Here is a 24,534-nt window from a genome sequence, read left to right on the forward strand (position 1 = left end):
GTAGGCCATATTGCAATTTCGATAAAATTTCGATTAATTGTTCAGCCCTAATGCACATACAGTATACAGATGTCTGCATCCATGTACACATACTGATATCCAACTCAATAAAGATCTGACCTTTGGCCTTGACAACAGCCTGGACAGATTATATTCTACTGTTGCTGCTTTTACACAAGAACAGGAACAGATTCACTGTGGACAAACAGCAGGAGATGAGCCAAAGCCCTGCTGGAACTCCCTCTCACCTGCGGTCCCCTTCTGAACTCCTGTCATCTTCCTATCCACTTTACAGAAATACCAGTGAATCATATCATTACTGAATCATATTATTTTAATACATTTATTTGCACACTACTGTTACAGTGTCTTTGCACATTTCAAACACACATTTATTCATGCAGTGTAACCTGTAGCATAAAGTAGTGAAAGTGTAATGGAATTAGTAAATATATGTTGGCCATTAACATTTTATTTACCTCTATTACTAACAATATAATCAATATTTATTCTAAATGTGGCTTTTTTTCACTGAGAGACCATTTTGCTATAAATATGCCACTTGTTTTCTGTAAAAAAAAAAAAAAAACAAGCAAAAAACATTAAATAATAATAATAATTATTATTATTATTCACTATGATAAAGGCTGATATTTAGCTATGAAGGAGTATGAAACAATAGTTTTCTCTAAAAAAAATGATTTAGATTTTTCTTTGGTTATGTCAAAACAGCACATATAAGCCAATGGAAATAAAGCATATTGATAGACAAATACATAGATAATGAACTACAAATCCCAGAATGACTACAAGCAAGAATCTTCTTCTATAGAGAGCCTAAGTCCCTCCCCTTCCGCTGTCCCCCATGGGACCTTATTTCAGAAAAAATATGTACGGTAGTCAACGGCGAGAGACAAATAATTGTTTGATCCCGTTTTAATTGTGCCATGAATTACACATATGATGTTTTGTCAATTTAAAAGATAATTTTGCAAGTCAAGAAAGTCGCAGTTTAGTGCAAAACGTTTAGTTTTGTGTGAAACCGCTCAGTGAACTACATCTCTCGTCTCACACATACGTCACCAACACCAACATGGAACGAAACATACGTAACACACAGGCATCGCGTTAACGTTAGCCCCCACTGTACTAAAACGATCCTAAACCAGTTTAAATCCGTTCTTACCTTCCAGGTTGTGTATAATACTCCTGCTATCTGAGAGGGACTTAGCTTCAGCGGCTCTGGGTAGCTTGTGGAGAGAGAAAGTTATGACGTCACTTACGCGACTTTTGGGTGTGTAGTCTTTCTAATTACGTATTTTCACAGTCTTATACTTCAACAGTTTTACGACAAACTGCGACTTTCTTGACTTGCAAAATTCAAACGGGATCAAACAATTATTTGTCTCTCGCCGTTGACTACCGTACATATTTTTTCCGAAATAAGGTCCCATGGTGGTCCACCGGAAGGGTAGGGACTTAGGCTCTCTATAGAGCTGGCTAGTCACAAGGTAGTCCCGACATCATCGAGGTTCCAGAAATGTTTTGGCCGTTCATTTGTAGCACTCAGATTTCAAAATAGCTGGATCCACATGGTTCCACTCATTCAATCAATCAGAGGATTTACAGTGCAAGAGTAATGGAGAACTAAATTTGATTTGCATTTTGAAATTTGAGAAAAGCAAGAAAAGAATCATGGGTACAAGGCTGTGTACATAACAGCCTTAGCTCAGTAAAGGACTGCAGTTTACTGTGCTGTAGTAGGCTTTACGGAAACACGTGTCTGATGATAAAGAAGCTGATGTTTCAACACAGAGGTTGAAACATTCACAATCACTGACGATAGCAATTACATAATGGAGGGGTGGGAGGTGGTGAGTAGGGGTGTGTGTGTGTGTGTGTGTGTGCATATACATTATATACCCGTCAGTGGGTAGTGTAGGAGCGTAGTCCCAGACTTCTTCTTCAGCAGCGATGAAGAACTGTCTGAGGTCACCATGTGGGCGGGGCTTATGGACGTTGGAGAAACACTTCTTGTTCTCAAATAAAGCCTGCATGCCCTCTGGAGGAGACCACAACATAAACACTCACAAACAATACCAAACAACAAGAAAGAAGCCTACACTAAACATGTTGTTATCCTCCTAAAATGACGCAGCGTCCCCATCCTCACCCCCACTCTCATTGGGTTGTGGACCACACTGCAAGAAATATCCATCGAAACAAGTCCTTTAGTCTAAAATTACATCTTTAAATCTTATTTGTCTTCAAAATAAGTGAAATAATCTGCCAGTGAGGAAAGATGTCTCTTGTTTCTTGAATCAAATGACATTATCTCATTACATTAGTGAAGTGATCAGCCTCATTTCAGGATATTGTCACTTATTTCAAAGGAAATTCCAATAACAGAATTTTTTTAACACTGAATACTATACTGCATGACTTTTTAAGATGGATATTTTTTGTATTGTGTGTTTTTTGTGTTTTGTGTGTGTGTGTGTATGTGTGTGTATGTGTGTGTGCGGGTGTGTGTCTCTACCCATCAGGTGGTCGTTAACAGTGCAGGTCAGCAGCCAGTGTCCTGGGTTTGTATCTACCATGTCTACTGTGGTGGTGGAGGCGGGAAAAGGCTGACCGTGTCTGTGTGGTGGTTCTGATTGGTCAGGATCTGGCCATGGAAGTGAACTGAATGCATGTCCACCTGTCGGTGGCAGATCAGTAACATTCAGACTGCCTGAAAGCTTTGTACTAATCTAATAAAGAAACAAGGTGACTGTCAGTAGGTCTCTTGGTAGGTCACTCTCTGCTGTTTACTAGACAATACAATGAAAACGCACTTAAAGTTTTAAAAGTCAAATATTTTAAAAAGTCAACAGTTGCCCTCGTTGCCCAAGCCAATCAAATGCCACTGGATCTTGTTGCCTTGGCACATGCTCAGTCCAGGCAGGTTACCGTACAGAAAACAGTTTATATCTGCAATACACACTCAGTGTTAAAGAAGTGTGTGTGTGTGTGTGTGTGATTCCATATGCTCACTCTCCTCTCCTCTCTATGAAATCCTCGTCGTCCTTCAGGCTGTTGGCAGGGTTGGTGATGTGTGTCCTGATGTTGTCATCCAGGTACCAGCTGAAGTTCTCATCTGACACCATGAACAGCAGAGCGTACAGAGAGTCTCCTGACCGTCTCCATGTACGTCCAGAGTTCCTACAGAGGAGAGGAGAGGAGAGGAGAGGAGAGGAGAGGAGAGGGGAGAGGAGAGGAGAGGAGAGGAGAGGAGAGGAGAGGAGAGGGGAGGGGACGGGAGGAGAGAGGAGAAGAGAGGAGAGGAGAGGAGAGGGGAGAGGAGAGGAGAGGAGAGGAGAGGAGAGGAGAGGGGAGGGGAGAGGAGAGGAGAGGGGAGGGGAGAGGAGAGGAGAGGGGAGGGGAGGGGAGAGGAGAGGCCCTTGCTGTAGTTGAGTCCATGGGGTGGATGCTGTAAGGCCTGGAGGCCATATTCCTCAGGTGGACCACAGTGTTTATACAGGTTTATACATTATATCTATTTATACAGGTTTATTCTTTCCTGATAAATTTTCCTACCCAGCCAGAAAATGGCACAACTGCTGAAGATTTTGAAAGAGGTAATTAGTTTATACAATGCGGTTTAAAAGTTTTGTAACCCTTTTGGAATAGTCTATTTCACATAACTTTGGGGTTGTCACTTTATTACACCAGTATTTGATGTAGCAGCATGGTGTGAATATGTCACCCTGCATGTCAAACTAACAAGGCACCTTCACTGGAAGCAGCCACTGTAACCAACTGATAGCTCTCTCTTGGACCCAGAAGGATTGGTCTGTCATCACAGCATGAGTGGTTCTGGGAACTAGTCAACAGCTAGTTTAGCATTTTACCTTTTTTGTTCACAATGCAGGTGTGCAGGAAGTCATGAATACACACAAGGTGAGGAGAAGAGAATCTAAAAATGATCTGTTACCTGACCAATTGGGTAACTCAGTCTATCTTATGGAGGTGTAATATTGGTGAGTTGATCACCGCTAAATACCAACAGCTCTGAATTGTTTTTCTTACTGATGCACCTCAGTGGAGACACTGCTGACTTAGAGGCTGAGGTCTGTAAGGTGCTTGTGGGTAACAACAATCTAAAGGTGACACTAATGACTTGGGGCCTGTCTCACAAAGCCAGTTTAGTGAGCTAAATTTGGGCTTTTCTGTCTCATGAAGGTGGCTCACTTTTAACCTTGGTAGATCGCCATGGTAACCTATGCTGCACAGCTAACCTGCTCTGGAGCAGGTTAAATAGAAACCTATAAAATAAACCTATAAAAGGCCCGTCTCTGCACCAATCAGCTCTCTGGACAAATGGAGTCACCATTCCTACAGGATCCCAATATGAACAACAACACTGCTTTCAAATGAAAGTAACAGGTAACAACAAGAACTGTACAGGGAGAAACTGCTGAATAAACAGATAGGCCAAGAAAGAAGGACTGTTCGCAGGTCCACGTGTTTAGAGACCAGCAGAACCACTTTGATTTTCATCATCATTTATTAGATCAGAGATATAATAAATGTTTGTAGCATTTCCACTCCGGTGATGAAAGAGGACATCTAACAAATAGCAGGTCGCTTACATTAGTTAACCATAGTTATCAATGGTGAATGAAATTTAATGTTGTATATTAAGTATTGAAATTCTTTCATATGATTCTCAAGAGAGATTAATGCAATAGACGTCTGCACTTATATTCCCATTGGGAACATGATGTAGATTTTATGAATATAAAATCTTTTCACAGCCTCAGTGTGACGATACAATATTGTATAAGTGAGAAGAATGAACAGTGTGTTTTAACGATGGGGCAGAGATAAGCCTAATGACAATTATTCAGTCTGTTGATTTTATTTTTGGATTATTTTCTACTATTTTTATCTTCAAGTTGTGTGCTTACACTCTACTGCCTTTTCCCCACTGAATCATGCTACTTTTCCTTTCATCTTATCTTTTAAAATATGCTGCTCTTGATCTGTCCATGTTGCATGTGATTGGTTATTTGTTCCAAATCCCGCCTCTTCCATGTGAGCTCATAGCTGGATTGGTAAATCCTGGGTTGACAGAGCCAGTTAACGACCTCCTTCTTGAGACCGGTTAGATAGAATTGCTGTTGTTTGGTTTTGTGGAGCCGGCTATCACAGAGATACTCTGACTATGTTGAACTGAGAATATATTCATCATGAGGGACCGACAGAGGAGCATCAGGGTATAGAGGCCATCAAGAAGGAAGGTGGACAGGCTATGATGCTGGGAGTAATCTACGCTCTGAATTTAGCATACCCAAAAGAGCTCAGATATTATTATGAATTTATTCAGAAGGTCCTTATGCAAATGGGATGTGAGAGTTCTTGGACTGAAGAACAAAATCAGTGTTGGTCTTTAAGTTTAGCCATATCACATTTAGCGGACTAAACCACTCAATAAGGCTCAATATAAACATCAACTGACATTTGTGTATAATTTAGACATTTGCAACCCTCTTGACACGTCTTGAACAAAGCACAGCATCTTTGTCTGGTATAAAAAATGATATGTGACACATTGAACCTACAAGTTGACCAGAGAGTCACTGAAGAACTCGTATCTGCATTGTGCATCTCTAATCCTGTGTACAAGGACATTGGGAAGGCTGTCATCATGTCACTGCTTTAAAGGGTAAAAACTACTAATAAGAACATTTCAAAGTAGTGGAGCCAACATAATTGATCTTGGATGCTGAAGAAAGAAGGACGCTGCAGTATGTTCCACTGTTAAAGTTTTGCAGCAGCTTTTAAGTCAAACACATTCTTGACAAGGCTTTAGATACTCAGCTCATATCAGAGATGGGAATATACAAATGCTTTCAGGTTGGTGTGTATTTCAAGGACAACAGTTTTGTGTTGAACCCAGATTGAGAACCAAAGTCTTAGTGGAACATTTAAGTTGAACTTTAAATTTTGCAATCAAGTTGCACATTAAGTTTTCACTTTCATTCTTGGTGAAGTGAAAGACTCTAATGGCAGTATCAGTTTGGCTGGCAGTATCTTCTAGGAGTGTAAGAAAATATTGATAAGCTTGTACTGATTCTGTTTTACAACACAACCTTTGACTTTTTATTTCTTTGAATTCTATAGTTAAATCCATGCACTATACTGTAAAGTTTATAGAGTAGCAATTAGGAGAGTAACATTGACTTGTTTCAGTCTTGACTATCAAAACAATAATACTGTCAAATCTTGTAATTGATAAACAGAATCAAAGTATTGCAAACTAGAAAAATGGGAAAATAATTCTGCACACTGCAAATAAAAGGCTAGGACAAAAAAGCTTTTTTAGTTCAGAAAAACTAATTTATTGCTTAAAGAATAATGCTGGTGTTTTTTAATGCATTTCTTTCCGTCAACAAATCCTATGAAAATAACAAAATCAGCAATGATTTTGTTTTGCCAACAAGTCTCGTCTGTGTAGCCGATGCCCAATAAAGCCATGTCCCAGTAGCCATAGAAGTCCATTCTATTAAAAAAACGATTAAAAACACGTCACAGAGCCATGCCGTTGCTCTGGCAGCATATTTCATCATCACGATGCACTGGGCCGGCCGACTTTTCCTCAAACAACTTAATAAGCCGACCGTAAACACGTTTTCCATCTCAGGAAAGTAGTTCCGTAGCACCGAAAATAGTCCCCGGTGTAATGAAGAATTTGTTCCCATTTGAATTAGATTTGGTAATAACTACAACAGTCTGACTTTTCGTGGTAACAGTTAGCAATTTTTAAAAAAGAAACTATGTGTTTGTGAGCTGTATTTCAAGGTTTTTAGCTTACAACTGGAGCCAGTGACTTCCGTGTTGAAGGCTAAAAAGAGAACGTGGGAAGTCGGAAAGTAATGAGAGTAGAGCACACGCATTGTTGATTTTGATATTTTCATAGGATTTGCTGACGGTAAGAAATGCATTAAAAAACACCAGCATTATCCTTTAAGTGCCTAATTTAAAGGTGCAAGTGAAAAAAGAACTATGTACAAAAGAACTAAAGTACGGTGGCCATTTTAGGACATCCTCAGCTGCCTTTATCATTCGTAGATCTACTTTGTCAAATTTAGATGGACTTGTGTCGGGTTTAGCTGTGTTTTGTCAGACTTAGATGGATTTGTATCAGGTTTAGATGTACTACTCCTGGCATTATAATCAAGCGCTTTCAATCCTTCCTTGATGAAGGATTGGAAGCGCTTGGTTGTAACGCCGGGACCGCCCTCCATTGCAGAGGAGCGCCATCTAAGTTTGACAAAGTACATCTAAACCTGATACAACTCCATCTAAGTCTGACAAAACACAGCTAAACCTGATACAAGTCCATTTAAATCTGACAAAGTAGATCTACGAATGACAAAGGTGGCTGAGAATGTCCTAAAATGGCCACCGTACTAAGGAGCAAACAGCTGGTGGTGGTGCAAACAGCTCCTGATGACTCCTGTTCCTGCTACAGAGGTGCAGGGTCCCCCTCACCTGCACCACTAGAGGAAAAGAGGACAAAGAAGACTTACTCTTACTTACAATTTGCTTGAAGGCTCAAACAGGCCAGTTCATTGATTCCTCTTGTAAGCAGTGAGGGCAAAGCCTTACCTGAGGACATAGAACAGGAGGTAAGCGGTGTCCTCTCTGTCCTTCAGGACCGCGGCCTCGTCTGTCCTCGTCACACGGGAGTCATCGAGGGTCACCCATTCCCCGCCGTGTCCCTCGACGACGTCACTGACGTAGTGACCTGTGTGGGACACATGAAACACAGTGCAGATTAAACTTTATTTGGTGTGTTTGTTTATATGTGTGTGTGTGTGTCCCAGATCCATATTTATGTCTGATGTATGTGACATTAATTACCGCAGTCGATGCTCTCCCCGAGGTGAGAGACGACTGCAGAGAGGCGGTAGCTGCTCTGGACACTGTGATCCTGCTGTAAAGAAACATGGTGAGTGATGAGGGGTTCATTTCCTTTTTAATAAGGCTCTTAAACTACTCTATCCATGAGTAACTATTCAGTACATTTTCTCTCAACAGTTCATTGAAAAATGACTGTTTTCTCTCTCTTATACATTTATTTTCTTTCTCCATCTCTGCTGTCTCTCCCTATTTCTCTCTCACCACAGAAGCTCCCTGCTGGGATCTGTCTCTGTCTCCTGAGCTCTCCAGCTGATCGACTGATGCTGAGAAACACACCACAGAATCTTCTTTTACTTGGAAACTTACAAACTAAAGTTGGGTGTTTCTAGTTAGATTAAATTGCACAATTTCTCTTACCTGTGCTTGGGAGGGGTTTTGCCTGAGGCGACACCTTCCTGCCTCCTGGGGAGCTTTGAATGAAAGAGCATCCATTTTGATCAATATGATATTCAAGACAAATATATATAGGAAACTGTTTTCAGACATGACATACGTGTACAGTAATAGGCAGGTGCTCATTCATGCTAGTAGACTATAGTTTCTTAAATCTATAAGTCCTGTATAAGCCAGTTTGACAGACAGTCATGAGCTCATTCAAAAGAACTAGAAAGAGAAAAGCTTTTCAATCAGAGAAGTGAGAATAATCAAAATAACTCCATTACATTGTTTAGAGTTGTTTTGGATGGTATAACATGCATTTAATGTACATTAAACCGTTTCATGGTATTTCTGGTGAAATTGTGAAATTACTCAATAAATATGTATATAGTATGTTTGAAGTTATTATTGCAGTTGTTCCAATATGGAGTGTAATGGTTTACCTCAGTAAATCCTGCTGCTCTTCCAACAGGGAGGCCAGAGAAAGGACTGGAGGGATGCAGACAGCATCATCCACTCTCCTCAGCTCTTCCCCATCGTGGCAGAAACGCTTCATGTGAAGCACTAGCACTCTATTAAAACAGAGAGTACCATTAACACATACTATAGAAAGACAGTGTAATTTACAACATCATGGGCACGTTCATGTATGGGACTTACCTGGGTAGAGTGAGGAAAGCTCTGGACACTGTCGCCTGGTGGCCAAGGCACTGCCAGCAAGTACACTCCAGTTCTGATGCCTAAGGAACAAGACACAGAGTCACTAACATAGATGTGTGTGTGTGTGTGTGTGTGTGTATGTATGGAGAACTGAACTGATCCTCTGTATACTGACTTTGAAGTAGAGTGCGAGGCTGTCGGTCAGGCAGGAGGAGAGGTCCAGAGACAGGTTGTTGTGCCCCTCCTCCTGGAAGACTTTGTTACCACAGCTTTAAAAACAAACATGGAGGAGAAAAATACTTTAACTCAGATCACCGGACAGTTCTGTGAACCTCAGTGATAAGTGATGTACTTTGTTGTTTCATGTTTAATTCTGTGATTGTTCAGATAAAACATCATGAATATAGTAAATGCAGTTTGCTGTTGAGTTACCTGGAGCAGGTGCGGACAGACTGCAGCTTGAACTCAAAGTTCAGAGTGGGACAAACGTAGTCCGGTGTTGTGGACGTCCCCTGCTGCGTCTCGCCCTGCATTTTCATGCCCATGAGGAAGAGCATCAGGAACTCATGGGCATCCTGTAAGAGATCAGCAAGTCATTAAAATATGTTTATCACACAAATACTGCAGTACAAAAGAAATCACGAATGCTAGACTCATTTTTGTACCTGCTGAAAGTCATCCTCGTACTCCTCGTTGAACACGGCCAAGCTGCTCTTGACCGACCTCAGCAGCCTCCTCTTTCCATGGTAGGAGCTGTGACCCTGCCTCGCCTTGTACAGCTCCCCAAAGTACCTGGAGAACAGGAGATTGAGAGCACAAGTATTTATGACTTGCTTTTAATACCAAGGGAACAATCAGTAAAGCAATGAATCACTCAGTAAATCTGTAGCCTAGTGTGTGGGGTGAAGATCTCTTGCTCTACTGTACCTCTGCAGCTTCAGGCTGGTTTTGGTCTTGGGGCTCCACAGCGCCTCCTGCCCCATGATGTCAGCACAGAAGCTTGGGATGCTGTACAGGGCCTGGAGAGTGGCGTTCAAGAAGCAGGTGTTCCCAACGTTTGGCAACCTGAGACGAAAAGCACATCAATAAAAATATATATACTTTATAATATGTTCTGTTGCCCAAGGTGCTTTTAATGAACCTAGAGCAATTCTTTATGAAAACTGATCTGACTGAAACTATGCACAACACCTGATGAAAATTCATGGTTTGTAATGGCAGTGATATGACTGACTTATCTGAACCTCAGATATCCAAACTGTCCAGTCTACCAAATGGGCATAATGAACTAAATAGGCAGTGATGAGAAAATGAACTCTGCCAAGTCTTAGAGATGACCTCAGTCTAAAACTTTGCTTTTCCAATATGCTAATACTGTCAAGTGCAATTAGAATAATTACAATTTTCCTGCTTGGATTTCGTTTGCCTTATACTAATTAAACAGGAATTGAATGAAGGTAGATCAATTTCATTTTTGTCTCATACCCCAGCTTCTTCTTCTGGCCTTTCTGGGTCTTGCTCCTCCTGAACCAGCTGAAGAACGACAGCAGGCTCCGGGACTTGAAGGATTTGCCCTCTGCCTGCACTGGCCTGAAAGATGGAGAGAGCGAGAGAGAGAGAGAGAGAGAGAGAGAGAGAGAGAGAGAGAGAGAGAGAAGGAGAAAGAGAGGGGCTGGGTAAGAGAGAGGCAGACTAGCAGGGATGTGATCTGAGCAACGCAAAAAATAATGGAGCCAAAGGCAGAAAAACATGAATATTCACTGGAAATGTATCTGTAAGCAACATATCTGATCTCTAAACTGTCCTAGGTTTCCACTGCTGTATGAGAAACCTGTTTCATGGAGAAAAACAGTAATACCTCTCCAGAGATCCAGAGCAATGCAGCTCCAAGGAGACTTATGAGGAGAAAAACATGAACTAATGAGAGAGCAGTTTTGGAGTGGCACATGGACAATAAATCTATATATATCATACATACATATATATCATAATATGTCTGTTATTAAATGTACCTGCTGTGGCAGCGATGCCAGGAGACTCGGTCGGTGCTTCCTGGCCAAGCGCCTCAGGAACTGCTGGAATCCTAAAAAACAGTGTACCTTCATTTAGGACAAAGCAGCTACACAGGCACACTGACCATGATACTGAGGCATACATGATGCTTACAGTTTCATCTCAAAATGTTAATATCACCCCACAACATTTCTCAGCATCGCAGGAACCACTTTCATTCACTTTAAACAAGCCACTTAAAGGGAAACCTTGACTTTTTGACTTGAAGGGTTATTTTTCTTCTTCAGCCAATGGACACAAAACAGAGAATCAACTAAACACTTCAGTCAACTAAACAATGGCATGCTTGTATTGGCAGCATCATTCATGGAAAGTCATGGATACTGATGTGTCGACAGCTACCTCATTGGCTACCCATGGCAACCAATTCCATAATGAATGAATGAAAGCAGTGCTAACAAGCAGTATTTAGTGGGAATTCAACACATCACAGTGTCCCTTTAAGTTGGTTTGACCAGACAAATTGAATAATGGAAGAGAATGGAGCTCTCAGTGATGGTTGGATTCCTGCTGGAAAGCCACAGTAAAAATATATCATTAGCCTTAATTAGCCTGCGTCATATTCTACCTGTCGATGGCGCTGTTCTCCACACCCAGGTCCTGGCTGTCTGGATCTGATGAGGAGTTCAAGGGGCGGATGGTGGAAGAGGGAGAAACAGTGGTGGAGGGGGAAGAGGAGGAGGGAGAAACGGGGGTGGAGGGGGGAGAGGAGGAGGAGGGAGAAACAGGGGTGGAGGGGGAAGAGGAGGAGGGAAAAACAGGGGTGGAGGGGGGAGACGAGCAGGGAGAAACAGGGGTGGAGGTGGGAGAGGAGGAGGAGGGAGAAACAGGGGTGGAAGTGGGAGAGGAGGAGGAGGGAGAAACAGGGGTGGAAGTGGGAGAGGAGGAGGAGGGAGAAACAGTGGTGGAGGGGGGAGAGGAGGAGGAAACAGTGGTGGAGGGGGGAGAGGAGGAGGGAGAATCAGTGGTGGAGGTGGGAGAGGAGGAGGAGGAAACAGGGGTGGAGGTGGAGGGGGAGGAGGTGGAAGGAGAAATAGTGGTGGAGGGGGAAGAGGAGGAGGGAGAAAGAGTGGTGGAGAGGGGAGAGATGGCAGTTTCGAGGGAAGAGATGGAGACAGAGAGGGAACAGATGGAAGCAAAGAGGGAAGAGATGGGGGTGGAGAGGTGAGAGATGGTGGTGGAGAGGGGAGAGGAGGAGGGAGAAACAGGGGTGGAGGGGGAGGAGGAAACAGTGGTGGAGGGGGGAGAGGAGGAGGAGGAAGAAACAGTGGTGGAGGTGGAGGGGGAAGAGGAGGAAGGAGAAACTGTGGTGGAGAGGGGAGAGGAGGAGGAAGAAATAGCGGTGGAGAGGGGAGAGATGGCAGTTTCGAGGGAAGAGACGCAGGCAGAGAGGGAAGAGATAGTGGCAGAGAAGGAAGAGATGGAGGCAGAGAGGGAAGAGATGGTGATGGAGAGGGGAGAGGAGGAGGGAGAAAAAGTGGAGGAGGGGGAGGAGGAAGGAGAGGAGAGGGGAGAAAGGCGGAGAGAAGAGCGTCTCTTCCCCACGGTGGATGAGACACGGCTAGGAGTCGGCCACGTGCCATCATCAACAGCCTGTTAGAAAGAACAAGGTGAATATCAAAATATACTGTAACGTACCTGGGTATAATTATATATAAAGATGAACCACAGAGAAGTAATTTGAATTTTAATCCTATTTTTGTTCAATTGAAGAAAAAATCCAATCCATGGCTAATGAGAGATTTATTTGTTTGGTCTGGTATCATTGTCCAAAGCAGAAGGAATATCTAGATCTGTTCATGTCTCATTGGCCCAATGAATATTATCAAGGATTTAAACAAAGTGCTTTGTAATTTTATTTGGTGGATTTTAGCTCTCTTAAACAAACAGTTCACCCAAAAATTGAAATTTTGTTATGATGTAATGACCCTCCTGTCAGCTGAAACACTGGCGAAGTTTGTATTTATAACACACATCAAGCTAGCTAGCGCAGCTTCATAGCAACTTTTTCCAAAACAACTGGAGTGAATAGAGATAGTTTATTTAGTTCCAAAAAGGTAAAAATGACCATAAATTAATCCAAACAGCATAATACAAATGTTTTGAAGCCAAACCATTGCACTGTGGGTCCAAAAATCCAATATTCAGGCCTAGGTTACCTTATCCTTACCAGATTTTCCACACTTCTTCTGCACCGCGCCAACAGTCACAACAGTAGCAAGCAGATGCTGCGTTCAAATGCTGTCAGAAAAATTGTAATTATGGAAGAGCGCGCTTAAACGACCCAATAAAATGGTAAAAACCAATGGGAAAGTCAAATTTTACATGATAACCAAGAAGCCAAGATGTGACATTCTCACTTTTTGTTTAACTTTTGGTGCCACGCACAACAACTTTAGTTAATACACTTATTAAAAAATCAATTACAAAACTGTTGTGAATATTCTCCTCTTCATTCTGCTGTTGTAGCACAAAGTAGCTCTGTAGGTACCATTTGGTTTAAAAAATAGTCACCAAAAAAGCTACTTTTGTGCAGGGTCAATTTAGTTATTTCTGACTGAAAAAGTACTTGAATACACGAGGGGTTGTATTTACGACTGGAACAATCGAAAGTACGACCAAACGAGCAGCACCTGAAGGCAGCAAGAATCTTCCACCAGATCGCTGAGAGTGAGAGTTGCAGCACACTTATATAATGGGACACATATAATAATTTACTGAGCCAAAGTTTCGACCATGGTTTCTACACTATGTCTTCATCGGGGCATAATGTATGAATACAAATAAATTCGATACAGTTTTATATATAATATTTCTCTGTATTATTAAATATTTTTCCTGCAGGTACACTTAATTGGACGACTGAACAGAGGAAATGGATCCTGAAGCATGAAATTGTTATACATTTTTAATGTAATTGTTAACTAAAAATTGTATAGTCGCTTTTGAACCACACAGTATTTACTAAATTGGAGTAAGAGTACTTCAGATATAATAAAGAGAAAATTTTGTTTAGGAATGGCCCCTGTTTAATAATAATGTGTAATTCTATGTCCTGTTTTATCCCTGTTGTAATTTTTTCTTATTTTCATTTGTTTTTGTTTCTTCCATCTACTTTTACTGTATGCTATCTATTTAATATCTTATTTGCTTTGTAAAGAACTTTGAAACGGTTGTTTGGAAAGGCGCTGTCTAAATAAAGTTTTTATTTATTTATTATCTAAACAGATAATATCGCTGGTCGTGGCTCTTGCAGCAGAAACCATTTTTTTCTTCTGAATATTGAAACATCACGTGTGTGTGTGTGTGTGTGTGTGTGTGTGTGTGTTCGCTCTGAGGTCAAAAGCATTCTAAAGTCAGAACAGCGGGTCGAGCTAAAGCGCGTGCTTCATTCAAACAATAACAAGTCCAGTGTCCGCGCGCTGTAGAGAAGCTTAGAGGGAAGCTCCGTGAACTAGCAACACTTTGACCCCACGGACCCATAAAAATCCACAATAATTCATAATTAATGAAACAATTACTGTGTTTTACTCGGAACCGTCACATCTCATTTGACACACGACTTTTTTCTGAGCTGCATTTCACATCCTTCACAAAGTTTCTTACTTGTAGCTCAAGTTACACCGTGAAAACGCACAAGAAAGACAAATTTGTTCCACTACAAAGATGAAAATGAGTCAGTCTTACCGGTTTGGAGAGGATGCTACCCATGGTGCCAAGTCCTAACCAGGTCCGGCTTTTCCTGTGAAAATTTAACAAAAAAAACAAAAAAAACCGAAAGAAAAACCGGACAAAAAACAAACAAAAACTCCACCTAAAACGAAACAAATCAACGAATAAACGAACGAATTAACGAAAAATGATTAAATGAAAGAATAAATGAATTAATAAGTGAATAAATGTATGAAGAAATGAATATAGCCGAGCGATGTGAAGATGTCTCTTGAGTCGAAGCGTGCTGTCAGGTCAAGTCTGTTGGGACAAGTGATGATTCTCATTCGAAACAGCATTTAAACAGGGAATGTTGCACTGTGGCATCACATGTGACACAGCTGTTCTCTGACTCTAAGAACTAGCAGCTAGCAACATAGAACCATAAAATAACTAATGGACCTTTTTACAACAATGTCTCTTTTTCTGACATCTTTCATCTGTAAATATACTCATAATGTAATAATCTCATTTCTGTAGGAGAGTAAACCACCTAAAGCCAGTTTGACCAACTTTATATTTGTGGAAGAGTTTACTCATTTTTTAAGGTGACAAAAATCTTCATGATATGTATCAAACTTGTATAAAAGGGGGGAAGATGATTTTCTATAAAGACTGGTGATTTTTTGTTTATTGTTATTTATTTTTTATTATTTGTTTATTTTTGATGACCAAACCACTAGGCATAGATCACTGCTTAGCTCCATCTATATTTTACATGCTGATGATGTGACAGCATTTTCTTGCTCACATTTTCTACACTTGGTCACAAATCATTCATTCATTGTATTTTTGAAAATGGCTCTTTGCAAAAACAAGTCATCTTTCATGCTCAAAATCATTTCTTTTCATGCTCAGATGATCATGGTAGGGAAATACCTTAATCTTTGTTACTTTGTTCCTGTCTCCCTCCCTCTTCCTCTCTTACACACACTCAAAAACACACACAGATCACTGAAGTGTCGGCTTCAGCAGACAGGAAGAGGAAAAAATCAAGAAGCAATGTGTGTTCAGCCAGACCTCCTGGCTCAAATCATCTCATTCATGCAACACAGCAGCATCTGGTTTTATTTCCAGTGAATAAGCCGTTTTACATGACATAGTGCTTCACTGTGTTTCACATGTGGCACCTTTTGTCTTATCAAAGCTGTCAGACAATTATAAAAATACACATTTCCATACAAAATGACTGTTTGGAGCCAATATTTTGAGTTTGTTTACATGTATGTGTTTTTTCCTTCTTTCCAGACGCTGATCCATTCCTCTCTACTGGTCAGCCAAAGATTCCTCTCCCCTTTCCTGTTGAAGACACACACACACACACACACACACACACACACACACACACATCAGCACCTAGCACACAGCATCCTCTCCGTCTCTCTCAGTCCAACTCTCTGTCTCTCTATCTGTCTCTTTCATAATGTAACACACACACACACACACACACACACACACACACACACACAGTCCCTTACCCTCTTCAGTCACAGTATAGAGTCTCCATGGCAGCTTTGATGTGTTCAGTGACCTGACAGTGGAGCAGCCAAGTTCCAGCAGACTGAGGAGCATCTTCACCGTCTGAGAGTTTGATTCATTGTTCCAGGCTTCACTTTTGTCAAAATCTCAAAGCACTGTCAAGTTTTCCTGTAATTACTGATTACTGACGTTTCTAATTTCGCAGGATTTTAAAACAATGTCATCTTGTCACCATGTTTCAGATAGTAAATACTACTGGAAAATACTGGTCACCTCAGATTTCAGATGGTAAATACTACTTGGGAAGTCACCAACAAGGTAATAGCTATGGGGAATGAACAAAACAAAGAACTTTTCATCACATTTTGTGCACTGCTCTTAAGATGCTATGGCACAACACAACTACTTGCTAGATTTTGGGTTTGTGGTTGACATTACATTGTTCGGTTTGCTGTAAAACATGAAGTCAAATGTATCATCACTAAGTCTGTGTCTGTTGAGTGGGGAAAAGCTGATCAGGAGCAACCAAAGTCTACAGAAAACTACAATCATGGCGTCTTGACGGCTTCAAACGTGAACACTACCAAGCTGTTGCTTTTAACTGTCAGGTTGTTCCTATAGGACTTGAATACACCTACTATATAGCCTAGTATTTATCTGCTTTACCCATTCCAGAGATACAAATATGCCATGCTTAATTACAGGTGTCTTGGGTTTGAATATTTCACTCAGTATAAGTGTGATAAAGCTTATATTATACCAGTATGGACTAACGTTAAGAGGGGAACACTTTACTTGAAGTCCATTACATTCAATTTAATATCTACTATAACTACACAGTTGCCCCATAAAGTATTCAACCCATAAATTTTTTGCACACTGCATTTATTATATCATGCTCTAATTCTAATCATTGCCATGCACTCACAATGTGATTATATTGTGCTCACAATGCATTATAATGCCACATTATAATGCATTCTAAGCCTTATAATGCCTCCAATCTTTCAATTTACAACAAAGAGCTGGACAAAATTTGTTCAGTGTGTTGGCGAATGGAAGAAGCTCCGCTCTAAAGAGTTTCTTGGCTCAGAAGACAACTTACAGAATGTGTTTACACTCACTCATTAGGTGTGCAGAAGTTATGTCAGACTTGTGGAGTATATACACATATCAATACAGATAGGAATAAAAGCATATGAAAGAGCTACTGTGTGCATCAGTCTGTCATCAGTTTCACTCACCATGCATCTTGACAGCAGTAACATGGGCTGTGATCAATTTTCACAATATGCTTGGGTCTGTGGCATCCACTTATAATGGCACTGCATCTTCCATCTATTACACATTACACTAATTAGGCATACAGTACATCCTGCTAGCAGACAATGGGATAATATGATCTCATTCTCACCATGCAACAATGCTTGGAACTCTGCCGTCCACTTGGGAGGAGACTGTAGCTTTACTGCGAGGGAATAGGAAACTTGGAAAAAATGTGTATGCAGACACACACAAAAGCATGTTCAAGAAAATCTGCAATGATAACCTTATATACATATATCGATAGATATTGTATGCTTGGTTCAATAATGTCAAGGTGAGTCAAGGACTGATTAATACAATATTGATAATATTATAACACAAAAGAAAAAAAGTGTCTGTTGGGAGGGCAAAGACTGATGAAAAATACAATGTTCAACCCACTAACCGTGCCTAATCTTTTTCATCATGCATGTTTATGTCTACCAGTTAAATTCACATTTCTGTTTTCTGTGATATAGGTTTCCCAGGTTTGATTTTGATAGCAAAAACACACATGCTGCTGCTAATTCTGTGATTCATCACATGATGAGGGCTCTGCTTCTTCTTCCTCTTGGTGCTTTATGGCAGGTGGCATCCAAAATGTGGCATTACTGCCAGCTGTTGGATTCAGAGACTCAGAGTATTTACAGAAAACCTAAAATAATGTTAACTATTCCGTTTCTAATCGTGGAATTCTACACTAAAATTAATGTAGACTACAGATCCTTCAAACTAGCCTGAAATAACAGCTGGACATGATCAACATCCAATTCAATTTCAAATAATTACATGGAGTATCATATTGTACAATACATATTCTTTTAATAGAATTATTCAGTTTCAGCATGAAAATGTCAGATGGAATTCATGTTCTAATTTCTGTAGGCACAAATTGTACCACAAAAGCTAGAATGTCCAAGTTTTGTTCGACACCTCAGAAAACCTCACAATTGTGATAATATTCTCTATTTAACATGAGGATAACATGAAAAAAAAAAGACACTGCATTATGTAAAGCATTCAATAAATATCCTTAATTACCAGAAATCAAGTTCCAAGTCCATCAAGAAAATTATGAGTTGCTATATAAGAACTACAAATACAAGAAAAGGGAGACTAGACACTGGGTTTCTCTATTTAACCCGTTGATGGTGTTTTAAGACCCTCAGAGTCCACCGGCCTTTCCTAGTGTTAGCCCAATCCCTGCATTTTCCGATCTCTAGCTGTGGCCTCCTAGCAAATGCAGGACTAATTCCTCGTCTTCGGCCAGGGAAAGGCCGGTGTCCAGGGCTGCGTGCCGGTCCGCCTGGTGCCTCGATCTCTTCCCGCCTCCCGCTGCCGGCTCCTCCTCGTCCTCCTCCTCGCCGCTTTCGCTGCCATGGCGGCGTTTGCTCGACCCGGCTCGACGGCCGCTCTGCTCCTCCTCCGGGTCCGAGTGTTGCTTGTCGGGGTCCGGCAGGGTGCTGGGGTCAAACTCGTCGCCACTGTTGGCCAGGTACGCCACCACGTCGTCCTCGTCGTCCTCGTCGGATTTGTCGGCGTGCTGCTTGCTGGCTTCCCTCCTGGCGGCCTTCGCCTTCAGCCTCCTCTCCCGGTGTTTCTCTTTGACTTTGCGGCTGTACTCCTGCTTGTCGAACTCCTGGTCCTCGCGCTTCAGTCTCTCCCTGGCCTTCTCCATGTTGATACCTGAGATCTCCTCCTCCTCCTCCTCCCCTGTCACCGGCCTCGCTGACCGCTGAACTGGGGGCCACTGCTGCACGGCCGCTCCTTCTTCGGTAAACGTCACTTTGGTGTTGACTTGGAAATTCCTCTTCAGAACCTTCTTGGCCTCTGTGAATTTTGTATCTTTTTCAGCTTTCTTTTTGGGCTCGTCGGGGTCTTCCTGCTCACTCTCTTGGCCCTCCGTCAGATTGAACACATCTTTTCGTTTGACTGTTAGCAGGTCCAAGTCCCTCAGATCATCGTCCTCCTCGCTGTCATCACCTGCACCGAGGAGTAGCGCCTTAGACGGCTCCTCCTCCTCCCCCTCTTGTTCATCACCAGTTTCCTCCTCATCATCTGAATCTTCCGATTCTGCGCTCTGACTTTCCGCGTCGGGAGCCTCTCCTCTTAGTTTTGCCTTGAAGCTCTTCAGCTCCGTCTCCTCCTCAGACTGCTCTTCCTCGGGCTGCTCTTCCTTGTCGGCCCTGTGTTTTTGAGCTTTACTTAAGAAGCGCACCCTCGGCGCGACGGCGAGGCCGAGAGAGACGGCGTACTCATGAAGCTGGACTTTAAACACGTCGAAAATGTCTTTGTTTTTCATCAGGTAGACGGAGCGCAGGTAGGAAACAAAACATCTCTGGGCTCTCTCTTTTTGGTCCTTCTCCTGGGCCAGGAAAGCCTCCAACTTCTGCTGCACGTTCTGGAGTTTATCTGGGTTCACCTGCAATCAATGAATCCATAAATCAATCAGTGGAATGGTCTTTACTGTGAGCAACATACTCACCAGATCTCTCTCTCTCTCTGTGTGTGTGTGTGTGTGTGTGTGTGTGTGTGTGTGTGGGGTTAGCAGTAGTTCAGCCCTGATATGTTCTGTTCTCTCTTGTACGAAGAGACCTCACACCAAACTCCATTCAATTATCTGGCAAGTGAATGTTGCCTTGCTTACCTGCAAATGTACATGACTGGTAAAACATGATTAAAGATGTTTTCTGAATCATTATGATCCACTCTTCTATTTGGCATACATCCAATCCACCAAGTGGCTCTCATTTCACTGAAATTTAAACTTTTATAACTGATTTGCATGTTATTCCCATCATTTTCTTCCACTCAAAACACACTGTGGGGGGCAGTGCACAGCAGTGTGAACTGCATGACAACCAGGAAGGAACAGATGCACGCGTGCTCACCTGGATCTTATTGATGGGGACCTTCTTCTCTTGCAGCTGAGCGACCATGCCCTTCTCCTCGGACGGCAGCAGCACCAGCAGGGCCTCCCCCCCCTCCTTGTACCTGGCGGTGCGGCCTACCCTGTGGATGTACGTGTCGGCGTCTTCCGGACAGTCGAACTGCAGCACCCAGTTCACGGCGGGGAAGTCCAGGCCTCTGGCGGCGATGTCTGTGGCGAAGAGCACGGCGTTCTTCTTCTTGAGGAAGTCGTTGTAGACCTCCACCCTCTTCATCTGCTGCTGCTTTCCGTGCAGGGCCAGGATGGGCATGCCCGGCCGCAGCCGGCAGAACACCCGGAACATGTACTGCACCTCCTTGCAGCAGGCGAAGAAGACGATGACCTTCTTCTGCAAGTGGCTCCTGATGAACGAGAAGAGCATGTTGACCTTCTGGTGGAGCTCGCACACCACGTAGCTTTGCTCCAGCGTGGCCGGCGTGCTGAACTTGGCTTTCTCGTGCACCCACACGTACTCGGGGTCTTTGAGGCTGAGCCGCGCCAGGTCTTTCACCGACTTGGTTTGCGTGGCGGAGAACAGCAGCGTCTGCCGCGTCTCGGGGAGGTTCTCCACGATGGCGTTGAGGGTGTCCGCGAAGCCCATGTCCAGGATGCGGTCCGCTTCGTCCAGCACCAGCATGTGCAGGTTGGAGGCGTGGAAGGCGGCCGTCTCGTCCATGTGCTGCAGCAGGCGGCCCGGCGTGCAGATGACGATGTTGGTGCAGTGGATCCTCTCCGACTCGTTCTTCAGGTCCTTGCCGCCGATGATGAGTCCGGCAGAGAACTCGTGGTTTTTGCCCACCTTGCGGAGCACCTCGTAGGTCTGGTAGGCCAGCTCTCTGGTGGGGGAGATGATGAGAGCGCCCAGGCCATCCATGGCGGTCCACTGCTGCCGGTACAGACACTCCAGCACAGGTATAAGGAAGGCTAAAGTCTTACCGGAGCCGGTCTTGGCAGCACCGAGCACATCTTTCCCTTGCAGAGCGAAGCCGATAGTCTGTCTCTGGATTTCAGTGGGTTGTCGATACTGAGCCTCCTGCAATCCTCTCAGCGTGTTCTTTGAAATGGGGAAATCTGAAAATTTGATACTGTCCTTGGTGTTTATGTTGCCATACCGGCTGACAAGTTTCTCTATGTATTCCCGTTCTACCTGCCACTCGGGTTTCTTCATGTGGGCTCGCTCTCGCTTGACTCGTGCTTTCGTCTTGTTGTACTTTTTCTTCCACTTCTCGAAGTTTTTAACCGGGTCCTCGGAGTCTTTTATCTTCGCCGCATTGGGTTTATTCCGGGAGGCGGCGTTCGGTCGTTTCTTCTCCATGATTCACAAAACCAAAACAAGAATAGTCTGACGAGACAAATAGAGACAAGTGAAAATCGTGATAAACAGCGTGGAAACCAGCAACTCTCCGTCGCATCTAGTGTGACGTCTTCAACACGCGACACTTGTTTTTTTCAGTGTTTCCGTTAGTTTCCCATAACGCTACATTAGTTTGGTTTTCTACTAACTGGCTTCTTTTTGTTTGATTTTCCCGTATATTATTATATGTCTAGTGTATTTGTGGTTTTCTATGAGCTTGCCTACTTTTCTATTCTTGTGCCAAAAAATATATAAATCACCCGGAAGTGCTCTAGTAAATATTGTCATCGTTTTTATTTATTTTATTTACTTTAATTATATCTACCCCCCATTCATTTTCATATTGTGGGGTCTAATTGTGATATTATTAAAACATTTGAGCTGATTGTATTTTCATTTTTTTTATTTGTACTCTATTATTATTATTATTATTATTATTATTATTATTATTATTATTATTATTATTATCTTCAGTTGAAAGAAACTTCGTTTCGGTTTTCCACGAAAACATTTTTAATCCGTCCAGTAATATCCAGACGTCAAACTCTTAAGTGTTGGAGAACGATCTCCTGTGGTCAGATTGTATGTGTGAACCAGTGTCAAGTTAGAGAGAGTTAACTAGACTAAGACCGGAAGATATATGACTTTGCCTACAAAATAAAAGCATTGTCACTTTATGAAAAAATAAATAAATTAGTAAGTACTGCTGTATAAATTACATTTTGGAAAAAAATGATTTCCTTTCTTCATTTTCTACATTTAGACTATTACTCACAGATTCTTTATTTTCACTTTGGTAGTTTGTATTACCCAAAAACATGGCAACATATTATAATAACGGCTTTATTTTGAAGGTTACAGTGTGTTTTTATTCTAACTAATATGACACTGAAATATTTTAATTTTGTCTGCTTTCAAAAATGAGAGACAATCATGACAAAATGAGATGACAATCTTTAAGAAAGTTAAAGGTGTCTTTAAATTGTGTGACATGATGACTGTATATAAAGAAATGTGGGCATGAGTGTGTTTGAGGAAGTATGGTACATGATGTAGTTAGGTAGTTGAGGTATAGTATATTTGAAACCCTTTGAGACATGCTTGTGATATATAAATAAACTTCACTTGACTTGTATTTACCCTACGTGTATTGCCTGTTTGTTGTAATGTTATTCATTGTAGTTCCAAAAAATACATATTTGAGAAATTATAAAGCCGTACCAGAGTATTTTATTCTGGCCTACTATAAAACCTCCTCGACGGGAAGTCAGGCTGGAAGTAAACAACAAGTGCAACATTCAATTTGTCCGTGCGGCAATTTGATCATTTTTCTTTTTCCCGACGCGTTGGTTCCCGCCACATTTTAATAGTTTCACACACTTCACTCGTGTCGGCTAGCAATGGATTACTGCTTACACGGCTGACTGTCAGATTTGCGTAATTCAATTGTTCGTTCAAATTAGTTTAATTTACTAGTAATTGTTAGTTAGTAAGCTGTTTAGGTAGCATCCCTGCTGTTTTCTCCCGGCGTAAAAAGAGAAGCGGCGACACTTCCGGATCACATGCAGTTTAACCAAATAAACAAGAGCTAAATCAAGTTACAAAGATTGATCTAGAGTAGCACAGGAAGTTAGGCGTTTTGCCTTCAAAATAAAAGCATACAACTGATCTCCATTTCAATAGAAACTAAAAACATAATATCAAACTTTCATAATTCGTAATGGGATACATCAAAGAAAACATATTAAGTGGAAATGCATGAATGAAAGGAAAAACATAAAAACTCTGTCTGTGTTATGGTGGGGGTGTGCAAAATGAGAGCAGTATAACAGACAAAGAAAAATTGATTGTAATGAAATTGATGTAAATCTATGTATGTGTAAGGCAGTTGCCTAAACTGAACCGCTAGGTGGTGCTCTTGTCTTGTGTTTTTCTTTTGTACTGTGCAGTACGCAGTGATTCTCAATTAGGTTCCTTGCAGGACACCGTAGTTCTCCCGTTTTTTACTATCCTGCAAGGTTGCCGTACCTGATGATGACTGAAGTCTCACCGCAATTATAGAACCACGACTCTGTTTCTCTCCTGCAAGACACAACGCAGAAACTAACTCCAACCGGGTGTGCGGGGGAGGTGCCTGCCGACTAGGGGGCACAGAGCTAGACTTTAGGTTACATATGTATGAAGCCTAATGTATGTATGTAGAATGAAAGAGGTGACAAAAATATTGATATATTTACAATATATAAAACGTAAAGATAATATGGGATATGAAGAAACATTGAATTTACAGCATACATGCATGATGTGCACAATGTGCATCATATTCACATTAGAAGATGTATAGAAGGCCATACACGTGTACAGAAAATGTCTAGAAAACAAGTTCTATTTTAATTTACAACGAATTCTTCCTTAAATATAATTATTTACTTTCACTTTGATATTTTGCATTACTTCAAAACGATGCAACACGTGTTCGACAATAAGCGTTTTATTTTGAAAGTGGTGACCGGAAAACCTATGTGATTTCATCATGTGTAACTTGACATTGGTCTGCAAACACTGGGTCGATAGACAGATAAGACAGGGTATAAACAAGTATTAAGGCAGATTTTTTTTACACAGAACTAAAGTAAATATCCGTCAACTCAGGCTTGCGGACATCCCTGCAGTC

General features: G+C 41.8%; 1 protein-coding gene and 1 pseudogene across 1 annotated transcript; both read right to left on the reverse strand.

The window, feature by feature from the left end:
* Window positions 1-1,767: 1,767 nt before the first annotated feature.
* Window positions 1,768-14,793, reverse strand: LOC144539824 (uncharacterized; annotated as a pseudogene).
* Window positions 14,794-17,814: 3,021 nt separating this feature from the next.
* ddx10 (DEAD (Asp-Glu-Ala-Asp) box polypeptide 10) lies at window positions 17,815-21,902 on the reverse strand. The gene is made up of 2 exons (XM_071899966.2): window positions 20,469-21,902; window positions 17,815-19,999 (listed from the first exon to the last, which is right to left on the reverse strand). Exons 1-2 carry the CDS (start codon window positions 21,819-21,821, stop codon window positions 18,797-18,799), a joined length of 2,556 nt encoding a protein of 851 aa, XP_071756067.2. The 5' UTR covers window positions 21,822-21,902; the 3' UTR covers window positions 17,815-18,796.
* Between the last annotated feature and the right edge of the window lie 2,632 nt (window positions 21,903-24,534).

This window comes from Centroberyx gerrardi, chromosome 9, assembly GCF_048128805.1.
Source record: "Centroberyx gerrardi isolate f3 chromosome 9, fCenGer3.hap1.cur.20231027, whole genome shotgun sequence".
Lineage (NCBI taxonomy): Eukaryota > Metazoa > Chordata > Actinopteri > Beryciformes > Berycidae > Centroberyx > Centroberyx gerrardi.